This window comes from Neofelis nebulosa, chromosome 8, assembly GCF_028018385.1.
Source record: "Neofelis nebulosa isolate mNeoNeb1 chromosome 8, mNeoNeb1.pri, whole genome shotgun sequence".
NCBI classification, from domain to species: domain Eukaryota; kingdom Metazoa; phylum Chordata; class Mammalia; order Carnivora; family Felidae; genus Neofelis; species Neofelis nebulosa.
In genome coordinates this window covers 19,997,309-20,021,288 of record NC_080789.1, presented here as the reverse complement: position 1 = coordinate 20,021,288, position 23,980 = coordinate 19,997,309, and the positions used below count along the sequence as shown (strand labels likewise).

Below are 23,980 nucleotides of genomic sequence, written 5' to 3'. Positions count from 1 at the left end.
GCTGTGAAATACCATAAAAACAATGTATTATTAATAAAGTATTGTAAAAAATCATCTAAAGGTAGTTTCTTCTACTAGCTTACAATATTTATTACTTTTAAGACTCTATTTTAATAATCCTGGCATTCAAGGTATTCAAGATCAATTGTTGATCATTTTTCACAAATTGCAGCCAAGATTAGTCTTAACGATCACTGAGAAGGGGCACCTTCACGCGTTCACCAAGCACCATAATGCCAGGTGCTCCTCCCCACTGAATCCCTGCAACAAGGTACAGTAAGGTAGGCACTTCAATGGCTCATTTTCCAAAGAGAAGCTCCAGGCCACACAGCAATGTATGATGGGGCTGAGACGTGAATCAATCCAAGTCTGGAGTCCATGATCCTGTTTAGCTTTGCCCAGGCTCTCTCAGCCTCACCAGGCTGCCTCCTCTGTTGCTTACTTACACAGAGCTAGCTTTGTCAAACACACATTTATAAATGTGGTCATTCAACCAGTTCTGAAACTGGTATGTTTACCATCCTTAATTCAACGACCCAAATCTGTTTCCCATGCGTGTTTCTAAATGACCACAGTCACATAATAAATTTATGTTTTTCCCCAGGGTTTTTAGAATATCTAACAGTCCTTTAACTGGCGTGTACACACAAATACTAAAATTTTTAGATGATGAACTTTTTATTTTTATTTATTATTTTTTAATGTTTATTTATTTTTGAGAGAGAGACAGAGAGAGCAAGCAAGGGAGAGGCAGAAAAAGAGAGAGAGATGGAGACACAGCATCCGAAGCAGGCTCTAGGCTCTGAGCTGTCAGCACAGAGCCCCAACACGGGGTTCGAACTCACGAACCGTAAGATCATGACCTGAGCCGAAGTCAGATGCCTGACCGACTGAGCCACCCAGGCGCCCCAACTTTTTAGAGTTATAAAACTGATGCGTGCTTTGGTTGAAGATTTTTGTCACCACAGAACAAGTTCAAATGCATGCCTGTGGTGGAATAATAGTTAATGAGACATAAACTCCATAATCTTTTGTATCAGAGGAATTCCCCAGTTAAGGAAAATAGGAAGGTTATTATCCAGAAGAGAACTGGCATACAGTGCAATGATCATAAGATTTACATCAGACACATGAGTTTAAATCTGACACTTATCAATAAATGATCTAGGGCATTTGTCTACTCTCAATTTCTTCTTTTGTACAATGAGGGAATTAATGCCACCTATTTCACATGATCTGATGAGTAAATGAGATGTGTAGATCATACAGGGCTATACAACACCTCCACGCAAATTGTTCCCCAGTTCTTGCTGCAATATAATTTACCTGTTTAAGTATCTGTGTAAACTTCTGTGAGCAACTCAAAGCCACGAACTTGATCTCTTTATAATTTTTTTCACAGAACCTTGCTCAGTGCCTCACATAAAACCAATAAACATTCTGGAATGAATAAATATGGCTACTAGTTTTACAAGGCAAACATCCTAGAACAGTTTACATGACATGGTGTCACTCCAGGACTTTCTGCTTTCAGATTTCATTCCAGGATACTCAAGGTAAAAGCTAAAGGCTAGAGTTAATAAAGAGACAACACCAGGCTAGGTACACAAGGGTATAAAACTCTCTGTAAAAGCAAATATCCCTTCCTCAATTTTTCAAGCATAGAAATGTAACCTGTTACTCTGTAAAACTTAAAATGTAGGGGATCTCCAACCTCAAGCAGTAAGAACCCTTTGTAACACTGACAGAGCTTTTCACATATCAATAATAATACTAGAAGTTTATAATATTCTAAAAAAAGAAGTTTATAATATTCCTGGATTACATGTTCTTCATAGTTTCTGAAAAAAATTTATTTTTGTTCATTAAAAGGTAGTAAAAGAGAGACAAGATATTCTAAGTTTTATCTTTTCTACTAACCCTCCTCTCCTCCTTGATAGCAATCAGGAAGTCAACCTGCTCATCACCATTCCGACTGCTATGACAAAATACTACAGACTGGGTAGCTTGTAAACAACAGAAAGGTATTGCTCACAATTCTGGAGACTGGGAAGACTAGGATCAAGGCACCAGCAGACTGGGTGTCTGGTGAGAGCCTGCTTCCGGGTTCACAGACTGCCTTCTCCTTGTGTCACCTTCCATGGCAAGAGGGGTGAGGAAGTTCTCTGAGGTCTCTTTATAAGAGCATTAATGTCCACCCTCATGACCTCCCCACCACCCACTGTTAAAGGCCCCTCCTGCTAATACTATCACATTGAAGATAAGGCTTCAACAGTATAAATTTTGGAAGGACACAACCACTCAGTCTATAGCATTTCTCAATGCAAAGTGACTAAATTAAAAGATTAACCCATTTCTTATTAGGAGTTGAATGGTTGTTAAAACTGGGTGACTTCTCCCATTTCACATAGAGGAAATGACCCACACCCAAGACGTATGACCATTATCTACTCAAACATTAATTAAACTCAAGAACACTTTTCTAGACCATTTCTACATTCTTTGAATCCTTCACAGAATTAGACACACAACATATATTTGTTACACATTTTAAGGAGCACAAGATAGAAATCAGGCCTCTGACCTCAAAGAGTTGACATCCCTGTTAAGGACTAATACTTACATGAAATGATTTAGAAATATTTACTTATAAATAAATAACATTTAGGAATATTTCAGCTTTTAAATGAGTACAGATTAAAACAGATTACTGTCAGGGAAAATGATAACCAAAGACAGGGTTAATCATGGCAACTTAACAAAATCTCCTTTTCCTAGGAGCAAAAACTGAGATTTTTTTTTTTTTCAACATTTTTTATTTATTTTTGGGACAGAGAGAGACAGAGCATGAACGGGGGAGGGGCAGAGAGAGAGGGAAACACAGAATCGGAAACAGGCTCCAGGCTCCGAGCCATCAGCCCAGAGCCTGACGCGGGGCTCGAACTCACGGACCGCGAGATCGTGACCTGGCTGAAGTCGGACGCTTAACCGACTGCGCCACCCAGGCGCCCCAAAAACTGAGATTTTTAAGGAAATGAAGGAGCAGACAGAAAAGGAGGACTGTTTGCCACAGGGATAGAAAGGTGGGCAACATCATGGAAGAAACCATATTAAAAGGCAGAATTAAAAATGTTAAACCTTTTGATAGTAGTTCACTGTAAAAATTTATATCTAAAGGGGAAAAAAAAACCCTCCTACAACCACACTTAAATAAAATGAAAGAAAAAAAAAAAACCCTACCAAAGAGACTTTCAAAATGTATTCAAACTGACTTTCTGGGATATACGTAGGTTTACTTGTTTTACTGGTCAGAGTTTATAGAATCACAGAATTGTATAGGATGGACTTTAAATCCAGTGCTCTACTCTGCAGCCAGTGTGTGAATCTCTGCTATAATGTCCTGGCAAACAGTTATTCTACCTATGAGTTTAGACCTGCACTGCCCAAAACCATATGCACTAGCCACATATGGTTAATTTAAATTAAGACTAAATAAAATTAAATAAAAAGTTCAGCAACTTAGTCACACCAGCCACATTTCAAGCCCTCATTGGGTTAGTGGCTACCATATGGGACAGCTCAGAATTATAGAATACTTCCATCATGCACAAAGTTCTATTGGACAGTGTTGTGGCCATTCAATCCTTAAACAAGAGTCACACAAGAAGGCCCCAGTTTTGTGATTTTAGACAAGTCACTTAAACCTCTTCCAGTGCCAAATGTAAAATTTAAGTAATACCTTATTCTATAAGGGGTTGTTGCAAAAAACAAGTGAACAGATGTATATCTATATATTATGACAACTACAAAGTACTATAGGAAATATATTAAGACTATGAAAACACATTACTCCCTCAAAGGGCTTAAGTCTGCTGGGGAGACAAATATGATACAAATAATTGTAATATATCACGTGAAAAATGTAACCAAAATATGATTGAAAGTATAGTCGAACCTGGTAAACATTTCCATTATAACTATTAAACCAGCGGCACCTGGGTGGGTGCGGCTCAGTCGGTTAAGCATCTGACTTAGGCTCAGGTCATGATCTCACGGTTCTTGAGTTTGAGCCCCATGTCAGGCTCTGTGCTGACAGCTCAGAGCCTGGAGCCTGCTTTGGATTCTGTGTCTCCCTCTCTCTCTGCCCCTCTCTCCCTCCTTCTCTCTTTCTCTTTCTCAAAAATAAACACTAAAAAATTTTTTTAAGAAAATCTATTAAACCAGAATCCCAAACTCATCAAATTAAGGTTTCTTTTTTTACTTTTTTTGGCAAAATTAAATAAAATTTTAATTTACATTAAAAAGTTTAGTAAAATGAGTAGTTTCACAAAGTATCTGCTTGTGATAATTACTCCACTTGCTTCCATCAACAAACAAATTTTATCTCATACTATTAGCTAGTTATAAACATTTTTAAAAACGTGACAAGAAGAGATCTCTTTTTATGAGTCTGAAGTACAGAAAAGTCATAAGTTGAAAAGTATGTCATATATTTTTAAACAGCTGCAAGGCCATTTTAAAAACTGCTCCCTTCACGAGAGGCAATTAGCATCATGTATCAAAGGACCAAACAAAATGTCTTCTGTTCTGGCTAACGCCACTTCTAGATATACATGCCAAGAAAATCATCATAGATGTACCTAAAGACCTGAATAAATATGACAATGGCCATTATTACTTAAAAAATAAAACCTGGACACAGTAGTTTAACACTTAAACATAGGTAATCAGGAAAATAAATTATGGTACAGTCATACAAATATCATAAAGCTATTAAAAATCATATTTTCAAATAATTATAAAAATTAGTAACTTAATTCAGTCAATAAATACTATGTGGTACCATTCTAGACTCTGAGGACATAGTAATGGCCAAAACAAAGCAAACAATCTCATCAAAGGATAAAGTGTTTGATAAAATATCATGTGAAAAAGCAACAATCAAAACTAATCAATCTGAAGCATGATTTCAGCAAAATGGCAGAGTAAGCAAATCCAATCTCCCCCCTACCCCCGAAACACTGAAAAACAAGCAGACATTGCCAGGATGAGTAAAGAAATATTATATGAAATGTCCATGATATAAAATATTCAGAACAGGCAAATCCATACAGACAGAAATCAGAGGTTACCAGGTCCCTATTACTGCTTAATAGTTACAGAGTTTGTTAGGGGTGACGAAAAAGTTTTGGAAATAGATAGTGGTGATGGTTGCACGACAATGAAAATGTAATTAATGCCACTGAGTTGTACACTTAAAAACCGTTAAAATGGTAAATGTTATTTGTGTTTTGCGACAATAATTCAAAAGAAGAACAGTCACTACAATACTCCCTACAAGAGTAATAAAGGAATGTTATGAATAACCCTAAGACTACAGGTCTGACAACTTAACTGAAATGGACCAATTCCTTGAAAGACACAATCTACCAAAGCTCAAACAAGAAACAGATAACGTGAATAGGCATATACCTATAAAAGAATATGACTCAATAATTAATAACTTTCCAAAACAAAGCACCAGGCCCAAAGAGGTTCACAGGTGATTTCTACCAAACACTTAAGGAAGAAATTATCCCAATTCTCTACAATCTTTTCCAGAGAACAGAAGGAGAGGGAACACTTCCTAACTCATCCTATGAAGAAAAATATTACAAATAATATTTCTCATGAACATAGATATAAAAATCCTCAATAAAATACTATCAAATCAAACCCAACAATGTACAGAAAGAATTATATACCACAACCAAATGGGATATATTCTAGATATGAATTTTTGAATCCTCGTTCAACATTCTAAAATAGTTAATGTAACCCATCACATCGATAGGCAAAAGAAAAATCATATGATCATAATAGGTGCAGAAAAAAGTATTTGACAAAACCCAATACCTATTTTTGATTTAAAAAAATGTCAGCAAACTAGGAATAGAGGGAAAATTCTTCAATTTAAAAATAATATTTACAAAAGACCTACAGTTAACATACTTGATGGTGAGAAACACAAAGCTTCCCCACTAAGATCAGGAACAAGGCAAGGATATCACCCCTCACCACTGCTTTTCAACAACATATTGAAGTCCTAAATAATGCAATAATGCAAGAAAAGGAAATGAAAGGTATATAGATTGAGAAGGAAGAAGTAAAACTGTCTTTGTTGACAGAGGACATGACTGTCTAGAAAATCCTACAGAACTGACCAAAAAAAAATCTTCTGAAACTAATAAACAATTAGTTACAGGATACAAGGTTGCAGCACACAAAATTAATATACAAAAATCTACTGTTTTCCTATATAACAGCAATGAACTAAATGACATTTTGGGAAAGGCATAACTATATACACAGTTTAAAAAAGTTTTAAAAATCACTGATTGCCAGTGGAGAAGAAAGCAAGCACTAGGCATGGTGCAGGGCAAGGGCATTATCAGGGCAATGAAACTATTCTGTGTGATAGTGAAATGGCAGATACATGATATGACAGTACAACACAAAGAATGAATCCTAATGTAATGGAACCCTAATGTTCAATTTATTTTTAGTTAATAAAAATCTATCGGGGTGCCTGGGTAACTCAGTCAGTTAAGCATCCAAATCTTTCAGTTCAGGTCCTAATCTCACGGTTTGCAGGATTAAGCCCCACGTTGCACTCTGTAGACCACTTGGGATCCTCTCTCTCTCTCAAAATAAATAAATTTTTCAAAATGTATCTATGTTGGTTCATCAATTATAAAAATGCACCACACTGATGCAAAGTGTTAAAAATGGGATAATACGCTGGGGGAGAGGAGGTATGTGGGAAATCTCTGCACTTTTCATGCAATTTTTTCTGTAAACCTAAAGCTGCTATAGAAAATAAATCCTATTGGGGGTGTTTGAATGGCTCAGTCAGTTGGGCATCAGACTTCAGCTCAGGTCATGATCTCACGGTTCCGTGAGTTCGAGCCCCACATGGGGCTCTGTGCTGACGGCTCAGAGCCTGGAGCCTACTTCGGATTGTGTCTCCCTCTCTCTCTGCCCTTCCCCTGCTTACGCTCTCACTCTCAAAAAAAATAATAAATAAACATTAAAAAAAGTAAAAAAAAAAAGAAAAGAAAACCTATTAAATTATCATGATGTTTAATTTTATGTGTCAATTTGACTAGGCCAGAGGATGTCCAGATATTTGATCAAACATTATTTGGGCATGTCATTGAGGGTGTTTCTGGATAAACTAACATTTGAATGAACAGACTGATTCAAATCAGTTGAATTTTATTTAGGCATCAGTTGAAGGCCTAAATAAAATTAAAAAGCTGAGTAAGAGAAAACTGCTTCTGACCTGTTTTGAGCTGAACACCAGTCTTTTCCTGCCTTCGGATTCGAACTGAAACATCAGCTCTTCCTCAGTCTAACGCCTGCCAATTTTACGACTGGAATTATACTATCAGCTTTCCTGGTTTTCAAGCTTTTGGACTCAGACTAGAACTACACCATTGGCTCTCCTGGGTCTCTAGCCTTGCTAAATGCAGATCTTGGAGACTTGTCAGCCTCCACAATCCTGTGAGCCAATTCTAAATAATAAATCTATTTCCATACACACACAGCCATACATCCTACTGATTCCGTTTCTCTGAAGAACCCTAATATAAGTACACATGTATATCATCTAAACCTATATACTTTCCATTAAGGTTGAATTTAGAAACTGATCACTGCAGGTGACCTTACTATATTTAGATACTAGGACAAAGTATTTCTGCACTCTACTTCTTGGTGCCAGGCTCTATTCTAGGAGCTGAGGATACAGTGGTAAATAAGACAGAAAGGTTGGATAAGACAGAAACCCTGTTCCCAGAGCTTACATTTTGGTGGAGAGAGATAAGACATTAAATATACTAATACACACTTTCAGACTAAGTACTATTTAAAAAAGAAAAGGGGGACTATCATAAGGAATGAGCTGGTGAAAGAGGCTACTGTAGGCTGGGTGGTAGGGAGGGCCCATCTGAGAAGGTGCTACTGAGCTGAGACCTGTAAGACAAGAAGGAGCCCGTCACGTGATGGTCTGGAGGCAGTCCTCTCCAGGCTAATGGGACAATAACGCAAAGGTCCTAAGGCAGAAACAAATTTGATGGGTTTAGGGAATAAAAAGACAGTGAATACACCAGATCTAAGTCTAAACCTCAGAAAGGTCTGCCAAGTATCCATCTCATTTTTTGTGCCCTTACCACTGTCTTGAGAAGAACACACCTAGGCTGGCCCACTGGTCCCAGGAGGAGGAAGGAAAGTGGAGCAGAGCCCACCAAATCCAACCCAGATCAGCCAGCTCCCATTTGTCCTGCACATCAAGGGAATGTTCTTTTAAGCCAGGGGATCAGCAAAATTTTTTCTATAAAGGGCCAAATAATAATCATCTGCATGGCCCCTACTTTCTTCAGGATGAATCCATATTCTTTCCCATCACTCAACAGGCAAGTCCTAACCTGGAGGCTACTGCCTCTCCAGCTTCAACTCCCAGTGTGCTGCAGCCCTTCAGAACTTCTTTTGTTCCTGCAAGATGATAATGCCTCTCAAACCAGTGCCTTTACACCGAGGGCATCCTTTGCTTTTGAAAAAGGGGGTCGGGGGAGTTCCCCTTTCTTCCCTCAGCCATCTCCTTCAACATCAAATTCAGATGTCACTCTTATGTCTGAGAAACACCCATTCCTATTTCTTCAACTTAATCTGTCTATCTGCTTGCCCATCTCCCTGTCTAGAGCGAGTTCCTCAAGAGTAGAAAGAAACTGAACCATCTTTGTGTCTCTAGTAAGCAGAAGAGTACCTGGCCCAGAGCAAACACTTCCATAAATCTTTGTCGAATAATCAGCTTCAAAAAATTTGGTTTTATCCAATTTGGAATTAATCACAGATAGAAATGAAGTTAATGGAATGAGGTAATGAAGGGGATGGGGAGGTATATCCAGTGGGAAAAATAAACTAGAACCTAAAAGAAGAAACAATTTTAGGAAGCAATTTTAAAGTGGGCAATATCCCTGCACAAGTGTGACTTAGTCTATAACATTTTTGAAAGATCACTTTTTTTTCCTGCTTAATTTAGTGCAAAGTATGAATCACACATAGGCTGACTAATCACCTGCTAAAGATACTGCATGTGGATCACAAGACTGGAACGATCAATCTAAAGGACAATAAGAGATATTAAAAGATATGCATAACTCATCACTGCTACACTTGATTGTTACATTTTAGGAGGAACCAGAGTAACATGCATTATCGTAAAGCACAGCTGTATTAAATTAATGCACTTGCTCCCTCTGTTTTCATATTAACCATAATAAAGAAATTGTGAACCTTTCTGCTCTGTCCCTAAGGATTAATATACTCTTCAATGGGACCTTGGGCACCAGACCAGAAGGTAGGTCTCCCGCTGCTCTCTTCATTGAGCCTCATGGCCAAGGGAAGAACAATCCTGGGATGGGACACGTGGCATTTACTGACCACCTTGTACCAGGCACTGTGCAAGGTGCCTGATAAACGTTAGGCATGTCATTTAAACCATCCTTCCTAAGGCTCGATCACAATCACTGAGTAAAAATAAAATTTTTTAAGTATTCATTCAACAAAGCACCTATTCATTCTCGTAGCCTCTATAGATAGCATCTGGGAGAGATGAACTTGTCTACCTTGCTCACTTTTGTATCCCAACATGGCAGCAGAGTATCTGGCACATAACGCAACATAAAGACCAGACAATTTTGCCTCCTAAATCTCTCCAATCTGTCCACTTCTCTTAACATACCCTTCTACCAGCCTTGTCCGAGGCTCCTAAGTGCCCTGCAGCCATTCTTGCTCTCCCTCTAATCCGGGTTTTTCCACTTTGGCAGTATTGACATTTAGGACCTGAAAACACGTTGTTTGGGGGGCTACACTGTGCACTGCAAGAAGTTCAGCAGCATCCTTGGCCTCCACCCACTATATGCCAGTACATAATAACCTTGAATGGCATCTGACTGTTCTTAGAACACCCAAATCCTGAACACCTAATCTTCCCAAGTGTTGGGAAGAGGGTGCCACCAACTGTACCAGTGTTCCCCAGATCCTTGCTTTCTCTTGCTCTCTAACCTCCAGCTACTTAGGCCTCAATTCACCTTCTCAAACGTACCCCAACTTCAAGCCCTTCACATTGTTTCCAGGGCCTGAGCACTACTGATACTTGGGGCTGGATAATCTTTGTGGTGGGGCTGGCCTGTGCACTGTAGGATGTTTAACAGAATCTCTGGCCTCCACCCACTGAATGCCAGTAGCACCAACCCCACTCTACACCCCATCTGTGACAACCTAAAATGTTTCCAGACATTGCCAAATGCCTCTGGGGGCAAAATCGTCCCTGGCTAAGAACCGATGGCCTAGAACAGACCTGCCCACCTCTGTCCTCTGCCTCAGCAATTTTGACCCTTCAAAATTGAGCTCAAATTGCATCGAGAAAGCCTCTCCTGACCCAGGAACCAGACTAGACACTGCTGGTCTCTCCCACAACACCCTCTCATGCTTATAGCCTTTCTCACAACTGTCATTAAGAAGCATTTAATGTCTGACTGTACAACCAGAATATAAACTGGTCCTCTGCTGGAATCTGTCTGCTCTGTTCACTCTCCATGCCCAGGGGCCCGGCACTGTGCTCAAACAAAGAATTTACTGACTGAATGAATGAATGATTCTGGTGTTCTGCTGGGGCGCAGGGACTGCAAGATAAGAAAGGCAATGTCTTTGTGCTGAGGATGCTGAGTACAGAAATGGCAAATAGGTTTCATCTCCAGGGCAAACTTGATTGAGTTCTCAATCAATTGTAAATTGAGAAAATCTAAGTTTCTTCTGAGGCACCAAAAGACCAGATGCCTCGTCCCAAAATGAAGAGTTGAAACAAGAGGCAGTTTCTGGAGGAGATGGTTGAAAACTTATCCAAATTGTGGCAGAAGGGTACAGGTTAGGAAGCTGCTGGCATTCTGCACTCCATTCCACCTTATCTAAAGAGGACAGGTGGAAAATCTTTCCATTCACCTCAAGCAGGAAAAGGGCTCAGTGAGACCGCCAAGATAGCCCATTACAGATCCCTGCGATTGGGAGGATGCCACATCCAACTCACACCTGAGAAATAGAAGGGCTGGCTGGCTACCTGCACTGAGGGCAAGGAAGAGGTTGCTGCTATGCTGGAGCCAGCCCACCCTCCCTCACTTCAAGCTGACAAGGTTCAGGATATGCTACCCCCAAATATAGCACATTGGCTTATTGAGTATTTCAAGCTGAAGGGATCTGAGAAGCAGCAGGTGCAGGAAGGGTTTTCTGACCTTCCCCTGAAGCAGGTCATCAGACCCTCTGTGAGAAATGCCTTACCTACACCTGGAGGAAAGGAGCATCCTTATCTCGGAAGAACAAGTGATGCCAAAAGGAACCTGAACGAACAGGCCTCGTGTTTCCCCAGCCTACTACACTTAGCTCATACTCATTTCTCTCCTATCACGTTTTTCCCAAACTCTCCACTCTTCATCAAACCTGCAATAAAAATACTAAGCTTTAACTGCTTCTTTGGGTCTTTATTTCCTTATGAAGGCTCCCACAACATGTAATACTTATATTAAACAAACCTGTATGCTTTTCTCTTATCAACCTGTCTTTAGTTACAGGGGCCCTAGCCAAGAACTTTAGAAGAGCAGAGGAAAAAGATAAATTCCTCCCCTACAAAGCAAAGCATGTGGGTCTCCATGCACCAGATGAGTGCCATGCACAAGAGAATACCTGCAGAGGGGCTCCTGGGTGGCTCAGTCAGTTAAGCGTCTGACTTCAGCTCAGGTCATGATCTCACAGTTCGTGGTTCGAGCCCCGCGTCGGGCTCTGTGCTGACAGCTCAGAGCCTGGAGCCTGCTTCACATTCTGTGTCTCCCTCTCTCTCTGCCCCTCACCCACTCACGTTCTATCTACCCTCTCTCTCAAAAATAAATAAACATTTAAAAAATTAAAAAAAAAAAAAAAAGAGAGAATACCTGCAGAGGGTCAACTTAGTTCAGGTCCAGGGCCCCCCCAAAAGAAAAGGACAGACACTGAGATAAGAGGCTTACGATGGCATCAGACTCCTAAGAACCAAGGAAGGCATAAGCAACCAGCCTAAATGAAGACGCATTTGCTCTCATCAGAGTTAAAGCCAGTCAGTCATGGCTCTGAGGGTGTGGTCTCTGAAGGAGTGCGTTGAAAGCACTCAAGAGGGAGCAAGCTTTGACACCTGGAAATTCCAGAGCTCTGGCACCTGTTTTGGAAGGACTTTCCTGCCCTCACTTCCTTTCCTTCTTCTAGGTGCTCCAACCTCTTAGGGTGCTGACCCCTAAGAGGGGCCAGAAACAGGCTATGGAGAAAGAGAAGCACCAGATGAGGAAAGAGAAAAGCATCCCACTGTGCCTCATCTTCCTTCCTCAATTGCAGGATTTCTGCCTAGAGCTTTCTGTCAAAGGGAGACAAAGCTGCCAGAGCCGGGGAGGTAAGAGGCTATGAATTCAGCAGACTCAAAGTTGCTGAAATGACATTATGTTTTATAACCTGAAGTGACCACAAGACTTTTGGTTACCTAGAGTGACAAGAGAAGGCTTAGGCCCACCCGAGTTTTCGCCCAGAAGCAGAGGCAGAACCAACCCTACAAGTTAATATAAAGGGCCAGCGGGAGACAAAAATGAAGATACTTGCTACACATCAGTTGTGCTCATTCAACATGACAACTGCTACACACCCATCTCGCAGTTGTGAGTTCAAGCCACACGTTGAGTTAGAGATTACCTTTAAAAAAATTAAATCTTGGGGCGCCTGGGTGGCGCAGTCGGTTAAGCGTCCGACTTCAGCCAGGTCACGATCTCGCGGTCCGTGAGTTCGAGCCCCGCATCAGGCTCTGGGCTGATGGCTCGGAGCCTGGAGCCTGTTTCCGATTCTGCGTCTCCCTCTCTCTCTGCCCCTCCCCCGTTCATGCTCTGTCTCTCTCTGTCCCAAAAATAAATTAAAAACGTTGAAAAAAAAATTTTTTTTTAAAAATTAAATCTTTTTATTTTTTATTTATTTTTTAATGTTTTTTATTTATTTTTGACAGAGAGAGAGACAGAGCATGAACGGGGGAGGGTCAGAGAGAGAGGGAGACACAGAATCCAAAGCAGGCTCCAGGCTCCAAGCCATCAGCACAGAGCCCGACGCGGGGCTCGAACTCACAGACCATGAGATCATGACCTGAGCCGAAGTCGGACGCTCAACTGACTGAGCCACCCAGGCGCCCCAAAAAAATCAAATCTTTTTTAAAAAGGGAAACAACTTTTACATCTTTTAGAAGAAGGTAAAGGGCTAAGAGCTATCATAGTCACAAGGTCAACATTAAATGCCCAGGAAAGGAAATGGGTTTTGGCTCGAGGCAGTGTCTAGGCCATCTGTTGCTCCGGCCCTTCGCTTGATAACAACCTCATGATTTCCCTCTGGGGAAGCCCCTCAGTTCACGTGGTTCATTTAAGGCTGACTATGCCACCCACAACCCTCACTCTGGGGGTGATTCAGATGGTTAACAAGGGCATAGCAAGGGCACTCATTCTGTGGCTGGGCAGGCCACCCTGGACCTAGCTGGCACTAACGAGAATGAAACCCTCTTTTTGCTAGGGTTACTCAACTAGCAGACTAGAAGCTGGAGTTGCTGGCAGCAATCTCCTCCCATATGGGCAGCACTAGCCTGAGAACTAAACCAACAAAGCTGGAGAACAGGGACATAAATGAGATTCCTGATGACATCATGTGAGCATTTCTATCCACCCCAACCTCTCTGTGAGGGGGGATGGGCAGAGAGAGGGAGGGAGACAGAGAATCCCAAGAAGTCTGCACACAGCGCAGATCATGACCTGGGACAAACCAAGAGCCAGATGCTTAACTGACTGAGCCAGCCAGGTGCCCCCAAAACTACCTTTTTTCTTTTTTTAATGTTTATTTATTCGAGGGGGGGGAGAGAGAGCGTGCGCACATGAAGGGGGAGGGGCAGAGTGAGGGAGAGAGGGACACAGAATCTGAAGCAGGCTCCAGGCTGTAAGCTATCAGCACAGAGCCCAACGTGGGGCTTGAACTCACAAACCGTGAGATCATGACCTGAGCCTAAGTCTGATGCTTAACTGACTAAGCCACCCAGGCGCCCCTACCTTTTTCTTAAGGCAGGTCTGAGTCGGATTCTGTCTGAAGTGCTGCTAACAAACACCTGCAGCAATTTTAAACCACTAATAGTTCAAAAGGAAAAAAGTTTGCCTCCTTGTAAAAAATTTCACCTTCCTCTAGGACGTTTCAACCCATAGTTTTCCTCCTTTCCTCTGATTTTCTAAGCAATTACTGTGTATCTATTCAGGCATTCAATCACTCACTTCCTTGTACTGTTACTCATATATATAGCATGGCCTCACCTCAACTAGACAAAGATGGCCAAAGATGAGCTATAATTCTTTGTATCTTTTCTAGAACCTTTCACCATGCAAAGTACAATCAGACCAATTGTGTCTGAGAAATCAAAGGTAGCTAGAGACAGTCTGAACATCAGGGTAGAAATCTTATCTTTATTGTAAATAAATGAGTTTGAAGGGACGTTTGTTAAGCTCACCCCAATTAATTCATCCATCCATCTATCATCAAGTATTTAGTTGGCACCAACTGGGTACCAAGCACTTCCTAGGTACAAAGAATATAGAGGGACTAAGAAAAGGTCCCTGCTTTGACAGCAGGACTGTGTATCTTTCCCAAATCCCACAAAAGAAAGAGACGATTTAAAAAGGCTCTATGTGGCCAAGGCATTTTCTCTGTAGTGCCAACTACGTTACATTATAGTTCATGCTTTCTCATGGGAAGCACTCTATAAATGTATATTCATAGAACATTAAAACTAAAATGGGGGGTCTTAGAAATTTTGATATTTTAAGACATTATTTTTAACAATGAAAGCTTTCCCCACTCCAAAACAAATCCACAGGAGATAAGATAACAAATAAGAGTGGCTGCCGCCAGCCCAGGAGGCATCTAGAAGTAGTAACAAAGCAGGGGAAGTAACAAAGCACTTAGGTCACAGTTTATCCAGGAGCTAGAATCACGCCAGAGGCTGCCTCCCAATTCTTAGGCCAGGTCCCTTTGACTCCACCTATTTGTTGCCTTTGGCAAAGAAAGAACACACTCAAAATATATGTTTAATGAGTGAACTAATCAAATACAAGCATGGTAACTAATTTCTTTCTTGAAATGGAGCCAGGATGAGAAACTGGCCATAGCAGCTGAGCATGACTTTGGCTGGACCCAGTTTTCAACCTTCTTTTTCGCTGAACAGTAACATCTCACTAATCCAAAATGGCAGGAAGGCAGACAAGCCAAAGGGAACAAGCAGGCCAGGGGAAAACTACCCACTACAGGTAGATTCCATCTGAATCTGCTTCCTCATGAAAGTTAATTTTGGGGTATTTACTAGTTTCCAAAAGTAAACAAGGAAGTGGTATATTTCATATACACACAAACCATACACACACATGCAGATACACACATACACACCCAACAGTGATTTACAAGCTTCTATTTGCAATCCTGAAATCCAAAAAGTTCTCAAAAATTGAAGACCTTTTTGTACCTTACTTGGCAACAAAATCTGATCTGAGCTGAACTCATTTGGTGGCAAAACTTGGCCTAAACTGACCTGAAGCTATTTATAGTCTTTATTGTCCTGAGTGAGATTACTCCTATGTTCACTGTAAAAGATACTAATGTTTAATTATAAGGTTAATTCAGTAGAATTTTCAGATATGGAATTGTGGATTTGTATATAAATGGTTCAACAAATAATGATGGCCCTGAAATAATAAAATTATACGTCAAAAGCACATGTTTTAAACTCTATGTAGTAGCAACCAACAGAGGACAAATATTTAAAATCAGAAGTTGCTGAGCAAAAAATGATCTTCAGAGCATAGTAATCTAGTCTAGTGTCCTCATTTATAGATAAGGAAACTGAGGCTTCCAGAGCCTCATGATTTGTTCAATCAACTAATTTACAACAGACAAGCTCCTATCTGCTACCCTCACCCCAAGGCAGTGCACTGCGGTGGTTATTAGTCCCCATCCTGAGGGCTCTCCCTGTGCATTTGGATCTAGCTCTGCTTTTGTTTGATCAGAGTTCCCAAGAGTTCTCTAAAGAATACCTGGCTCGGTCACGATCTCGCGGTCCGTGAGTTCGAGCCCCGTGTCAGGCTCTGGGCTGATGGCTCAGAGCCTGGAGCCTGTTTCCGATCCTGTGTCTCCCTCTCTCTGCCCCTCCCCCGTTCATGCTCTGTCTCTCTCTGTCCCAAAAATAAATTGAAAAAAAAATTAAAAAAAAAAAAAAAAAAAAGAATACCTGGCTCAACTTAAAGGGAAAAATTTTTAAATACTGTTATGTGTTAATACCTCCCTCCCTCAATTACATTTTCCTTCCTCAAAATTTGGATGAGTGTACAAATGGCTTATCAAAAGGTAGCAGCCAATACCACTTCTACCAAGAGGTGGGAGAAAGATATTAATGAATTCACAATTAACAAGGACCATCTTAGTCCTTTTATCCACTGCAATTAGCAAAGTTATTAACAAGTTGGTAACATTAACTGTATGATGGTAATATTCTATTTCAAGGGCTTATTTCAAAATAGTTGATATTTTAAATATTTTAAATATTTTGAAACGGCATAAAATAGTTGATGAGAATAATAACAGTAACAATACTTACTACCATTTTTTTTTTTAATGTCTATTGATTATTTTTGAGAGAGAGAGAGACAGACAGAAAGAAAGGGAGACACAGAATCCGAGGCAGGCTCCAAGCTCTGAGCTGTCAGCACAGAGCCCAACGGCACACTTGAACTGCAAGATCATGACCTGAGCCAAAGTCAGACACTTAATCGACTGAGCCAACCAGGTACCCCCAATACTTATTACTCCCATTTAAAGAAAGTCTGCAATTACTAGGAACCTCAAGCAGTACCTTATATAAGAAGCCTTACTTAATCCTATCAACCTTGCAAGGATGGTATTCTTATCTCAATTTCAAAGATAAGGAAGCTGAAGTTCAAAAAGGTTCAGTATCGTTTCCAAGATCATACAAAAGGACAGCTCAGACTGAAAGACCAGGAAGAGTAGTACAAGCTCTGGAACCATATAGTGCCTTGATTTAAAGTCCAGCTCTGCTATGAACTAGCTGGAGTAATCTGTGTAAGTGCTTCACTCTCATCACCTATAAAATGCGCATTATAATATTACCCATATCTCAGGGGTGATGTCATGAAGATTAAATGAGTTAACTAACATATGTAAAGCAGTTAAGAGAGCACCTAGTATCTGGTAAGCCCTATCTACTAGCTATCATCATGATCATTAATACAAGCACTAGCGTTCAAACCCTGACCTGCCCAGATCCATGGCTTTCTTTTCCACTATGCTGCAAAAATTGTACTACAGGGTTATCTGGCAGGCTCAGTCGGTAGACCACACAACTCTTGATCTCAGGGTTGTGAGTTCGAGCCTCACATTGGGTGTAGAGATTACTTAAAAACAAAATCTTTAAAAGAAAGAAACTATATTACAGGCAATATATTAGTGGCATTAGACCAGCTGTCTCCACCTCCCATGCCTATTCTTCGCCTCTTATTTCTTTCGTCCATTCCAAACTCTAAGGTTGGTGACCATTTCAAAGCTGACAAACGTCTTTCTTTTGGTAAATAAATAACCATGCGTGGAATACAGAAAATGAAAAATTCTAACAGCTGATGCCTTTAAGTCACCTTCACACTGCAGGGGTGTTAGTAAATAGCTAACTTAAAATTACTCGGGGCCAAAAAAAATCTTCTATCAAGAATAAGACAACTATGCATAGATATATTCACTGTATTAAGTTGCAACATATGGAACAAAGAAAACAGCAGGTGGTATAATAATTAGGTATATATTCCACACTTACAAGTCTGGGGCACTTTCTCACCCTTACTTGTTAAGACTTATTTTAATTTAATCTGGAAAGTTCTCTAGAACAAGAACTACTAAAAGTGTACACTTGAAATCATGCCACATAATCAAATCATTCACTCATTACACAAATATTTAGAATGCATATTCCGGCAGTACCTGGCACAGGTACCCTGCATCAGGATTACAGTATTTCAACAGACAGCACCTTCTCTTAAGAAGTTTACAATCCGGGGCGCCTGGGCGGCTCGGTCGGTTAAGCGTCCGACTTCAGCTCAGGTCATGATCTCGCGGTTCGTGAGTTCGAGCTCCAAGTCGGGCTCTGTGCTGACAGCTCAGAGCCTGGAGCCTGTTTCAGACTCTGTGTCTCCCTCTCTCTCTCTCTCTGACCCTCCCCCGTTCATGCTCTGTCTCTCTGTGTCTCAAAAATAAATAAACGTTAAAATTAAAAAAAAAAAAAAAAGAAGTTTACAATCCAGCATGCGTACAGACCTTAAGCAAATGTAGACTGTGGTATTTCTAAAAACCGTTCTCTTAATTTTAAAATCTTCTGCAACCTCCTACCCAAAAAGGCGGGGGGGAGGGGGAGCAGGGAATAAATATTAAAACAAGGAAACAGATTTTTAACAATTTGAAAATACAACTTTTCTCTGAGTTGCTATACTTATTTTTAAACATGTTCTCTAAAATCATATGCATGTGCTCTTCCAGTTCTGACCTAACCAGTCTCTGTACACTTGTTTATGATGAATACCAAATTAGACTGTCAGTAATGTAACCATCCAACCTAAACCAAAGGGTTGTTTCATTCAAGAAAATATTTCATCTACATATCCAGAGAGGCACAAAATCTATTAAACTTGGGTGTTTCCATCTCCCAAACCTGTTGTGTGGACCCTCTAAAGAATTTACAGCATCTAACTGAACTACTTTATTGCACATTACCTAAGGGCAGATCAAGAAAGGCCTGGCTTGTGTGATTCCTATTCGGAGTCTAAATTATTAGCATATCCCATGACCCAAGGGCTTGTGTTGGCTCCCAAGAGACTGGGTGCTGGAGTTTAAGACAGGGCTTCCTGGTCAATTGAAGGGGCCCCAGCCTCCAGCTGATCTCAGGATAGGGAAGAATGTCTGAGGCTGCCAAGAGATCTCTCACATCCGTGTGTGCACATCTACCAGTAGAGCCTCTACAGGCTAACTGGTGATGTCCCCAATAACAGAGCAAAAGTGCAAAAAAAAAAAAAAAAAAAAAAAAAAAAAATCCCTTTCACAAGTAAGTCTTTAAATTTGGGGCCACTACCCTGTCCTCACTGCAAATTCACGTGCAAAGAAACACACACCCCTTGAAGAAAGTTATGAAATCCGGAAAGAAACGAGATTAAGAAGACAAAGTGCCTTTGTCAAAAGTGAAAAGATTAGAAGGGTGACTGCAGAGGAGAAAAACTGTAGGAGGGGCAGGGAATGAGAATTTTGGAGAATTCAGGAATAGGAAAAGACACCGACTCTGGGTCCCGGGAGGGGGCTTCGGGGAGGACGACAAGGCCCGAGCGAGAAAATCAAATAACTTGGGGGCCCGGAAGAAAGCACCTGGAGGGCACAGGAATCGGTAGAACGAGCCCCTATCCCCCAAACCCTGAGGCGGACGAGATCTGGATCCCAGATGCTGAAACTGGAGCTCGGGGAGATCTGAGTTCTAGGAGCCTCCGGGGGAAAAGTCAGGCTATGGGACATGTCCCCAGAGCTGCAGAGAGGATGGGGAGGCAAAAGGCAAGCGCGCCTGGGCTCGGAGCGCCCCGGGGTCGTGCGGGTCCAAGGCGCCCCGGCCCGGGCTCCCGCGCCGCTACTCACCTCTCCGAATTGGAAGGCGGAGACGATGGTGACAACGACGCCCACGAAACAGACGTAGAGCCCATACCTGTGGGACAGGCAGGTATAGGTCTGTCTCTGTAAGAGCTTGAGCAGCATCACCCCGGCAGCCGCCACGCCACGCCACGCCACGCCACGCCACACCCGGAGCAGCCACAGCCGCCGCCGCCTCAGCGAGCCGCCATTCAGCGGCCCCAGCCCGGCCGCCACGCTCAGGTCACAAGGGGCGGCCGCCACGCATTGCTGCTCCGGGGATCGACGCCCGCTCGGCTCCGCGCCGCGGCCGCCGCTTCCGGGAGCCGGGAGCCCACGCCCTCGGCGCGGCGGAGGCGGACCCGCGGCCCGCGAGGCGGCCAGCGCCGCCCCGGTCTGGCCCGGCGAGAGGCAAAGGCGGAGGTGGCGGCAGCGGAGGCAGCGGCGGGGCGGCCAGCGCCACCTGGCGGGCGGAGGGGCGGAGGGCGGGCGAGGGCCCCTCCTGTCCGCGCGTGCGCAGCGGGCTCTCCGCAGGCTGGGTTGGGCTCTCAACCGAGAGCAATCCCTGCAAGATCGGTGTGCCACAGAAGGCGTTATGAGTGCTTGTGTACACAAACCCCTTTCTGCATTTACAATAATTGGGAAACTTATGGTAAATAATTTTTACAGCGTTAAGAGGAGATGCTGTATTGGGCTCCTTTCCCCTGTCACCTTAACTGTATTGTTTGAAAGAGGAAACCTTTGGGCTAAATGTGCCCAAACCCAAATTCAATTCATTCATGTATTCACTGAGTGTGTAGTGAGTGTCCCGTGCCCGGCAAGTGCCTGGTGTCGGGTATTCAAAAAAATGAAGTAGACCGGGCCGCTGTTGCCGGAGAGTCTGGCTGGGGAGATAAACACGCAAACCACTGACTACAAAAAAGTCAAGATAGAAATCGTGCAAAGTTATAGCAGGGGAACCAAGGCAGTGGTGGTCAATTAATCATGCTTTGGCACCAGGCGATTTCCAAGAGGGCCTCCCCTCGGTACCTCTTATTTGAGAGAGATTTTTCTTTTCTCCCAGTATACTCTGATTATTAATATGATTTTTGTCTTGATCTAGTCACCCTGGAAAACAGTGCACTCAGCCCATGTTGCCATCATTTATAGCATTTTTAGAATTATCTTCAGAACTAGCTTAAGGAAACATTCAAAATATGCACTTAACTGAATGGTCGATGGAATGAACAGACTTGCAAAAGGGTTACCCTCACTCCAATCCAAGGTAAGGCTTTTACACTTTTTAGTCAATTCTTTTAATCCTGCTTTAGGAAAAGTTGATTACATGCCATATATACATGACAAAAATTATGGCAGTTGTGTGAGACACATAGTTCTGAGGTCTTTTCAAGAGTGGGAAAAGGTATAAAACTATCTAGCATTGAACAGGATTCTGTTAAGGTGTTTGTTTCCACAATGGTGATGGCCAACGTTTACTTAGAATCCACTGTAAGCAGGGTTCAGCTAATCCTCACAACAACTTTATGAAGGACATAGCATTATCATCCCCCATTCTACAGATGAAGAAATTGAGGTACATGAAATGAAATAACTGGCTAACATCACACAACCAGTAAATGACATGATTGAGATTTGAATAGTATACTTAGGCTGGAAAACAGGGCTAGGAGTAGTGGGAGGTGAGTCCTGCAAGTGCAAGGTCAGACAGATTCTGTCTTCATTTAAAATTGACCTTTTGTTTTTGGTGGATATTTTGCGTTAATTTTGATCTTTTTAAATACAGTATTAAATATTTCATCTTGCTTAGTGAATGTTTGGCTTTCCCTTACATTTTGCGCTGAAGGCAAGTGTCTCACTCTCTTAGTCCCGGCCCCTAGCCTTGGCCCTACCTAGAAGTCATGGGTCTAAGGAAGTTTGTTTTGATGGATGCTTTTTTTTCCCCCCTATCTCTTTATGCTCCAACCAGAGAGCCTCAGGGGTGTCAGAAGTATTGTCGAAGTCCTTTCTTCTAGAGAACTCACTCTTGCTTGCTCTCTCTTTCCTGAGCCAGTATCATTGAACTTGAGTAAAGTAAGTGTTGGTATAAAATGATACATCTCTAGTACCTACTTTATAGAGATATTAGGGAGATTAAATAAAATGCATGAAAGCACTTAAGTGCCTGGGACATTTTAAGTTTAGAAAAGAAATAAAAGTTAAGAAAAAGTTATAAAGTAAGAAAAGTTAAGAAAAGAATATTTAGCTTTGTTCTAATTAAGCAATGGCTTTTCAGCAGGAGAATGATCTAATTAAATATGCTCTTCCAGAAGACTAATCTAGCAGTATGAAATTTGTGGAAACGATTTTAAACTATCAGCATCTGAGCAGTGGAAAAATTACGCAGTGGCATCTCATTTATCTCAAAATCTCTTATCTGTCAACCTAAAATAGCCAGAAAAAACAAGAAAACCATAAGACTGCCAGGAACCCACTGAAATCCATGAGTTTTCCTTTTAAGCGAACCCCTCAGTCCTCTCAAAATCTAATAAATGTGGTTCTCAGAGATCTTGTTGTCTGGGTTCTCAGTCCCTGGCAGATTGATGTGGGGTGGGAGGGGGTGAGGCGGAATTAAGATATCTGTTTCCTGTTCTTCTCCCAAGCAAGAAGTAACTTTAACAGATGATATTTAAAGTTAACAGAGTTAAGAAGAGAAAAAATATTTTTTTAAAAAGTCAAATTGATTCAAAAAGTATAACCACCTTGGGGCCAATAACATAAATAGAGGCAAGAACAGAGAGATATAGTGGAGGCACCAGTATCTCCCAGAGAGTAGGATAATGGGTGATACAGTGGTGAACCCAGTCTTTGAGAAAAGTTCAAGAAATGTTTTGTGTTCATTTATTCATCATTTATCAATGAACACTCTGCTCTGGACATGTAACCAGGCCCTGAGGGTACCTACTAGATACCTATAGGTCTTTCCTGGATTTTACACTCTAGAAGGACAAATAGGTATTAAGTTAGTATTGTGAGGGGAGCTGACTTAGCTTGGAAGATCAGGGAACGCTTTCTGGAGGAGATGCTGACACCAAAGCTTGAGGACTAAAGGTGAGAGGCAAAATTGGCACGTTGAAGGCTCTAATCTAAAGCAGGAGGGGCTGGAGAGGTTGGCAGGGACAGGAGGGCCATAGTAAGAAAAAAGGACTTAACCTTAACATGAACAAAGAATTTTGAACAAAATAAAAACTGCAAAGTGACATGATCAGGTAAGAATTTTAAGAATCATAACTGTGGTGTTGAAAATGTACTGGAGGTGACCCAAGGAGCTGAAATGGGACCAGGGGGAGTAGAGTTATCAGATAAAATACAGGATAACTTTGCTCTCCTGATCTTCATTCCCACCCCTCACCCCACGAGAGGAGGAATGTACCTGACTGGTGAGGCTGAAAGGAATTGAACCAGTCTGCCAGAGACAAGAGTTCTGATCCACTATCTGCCCAGCATAGGAGTATGTGTGCCAGGACCTGAGCAAGAACCTAGGAACTCGGTCTCATTCAAGAACGAAATATTGGTTGCCCACTTGTCTGCAAACGGAAAACAACATTGTCCAATTAACTTTATCAGTACTAAAGCTAACACTTTGGTCTCTAGCTGTCTGTTTCTTGCACAGCTTTCTCAATTGGTTCAAATATTCAAGAGACAGGGAAGAATGCTTTTACATATTGGGCCCTAAAACACCAACCATCCTTGCGTGAGTCTCCTTTGGCTTGGCCTTGATGAAAAATGAACAATAAAAAGAAAGAGTCTTGTACAAAGAGGAACCTCCTGCCCTGGGCCTACAAAACATACGTGTCGTATATAAAGATGGTGTACTTAGAAGGCCTTACCTTGAGCTGATAAGAATATTGAACCTAAACAAAGAGCTTTAACTAGCAGAGTAAGCCAAGTTAAAATAACTCCTGATAAATCTGTATTTAGCTGAGTCCTTGCCTTATTCAAGATTAAGAAAATGAAATATTTGGGGGTGCCCTGGTGGCTTAGTCGGTTAAGCATTCAACCTCAGCTCAGATCATGATCTCGTGGTTCATGAGTTCAAGCCCCATGTTAGGGTCTGTGCTGACAGCTCAGAGCCTGGAGCCTGCTTCAGATTCTGTCTCCC

General features: G+C 41.7%; 1 protein-coding gene across 3 annotated transcripts in view; it reads right to left on the bottom strand.

Annotated features, from left to right (window-relative positions):
• GNPTAB (N-acetylglucosamine-1-phosphate transferase subunits alpha and beta) overlaps positions 1–20,034 on the bottom strand; it is a 73,943-nt gene extending 53,909 nt beyond the window's left edge. For 2 of the 3 annotated variants that reach the window (XM_058741617.1, XM_058741618.1), the window contains exon 1: positions 19,852–20,019. In XM_058741617.1, coding sequence (XP_058597600.1) covers positions 19,852–19,968 — 117 coding nt within the window. In that variant the 5' untranslated portion in view covers positions 19,969–20,019. Of the gene's footprint in view, positions 1–19,851 lie in introns of all 3 variants that reach the window. The other variant, XM_058741619.1, reaches the window with a different exon arrangement.
• Between the last annotated feature and the right edge of the window lie 3,946 nt (positions 20,035–23,980).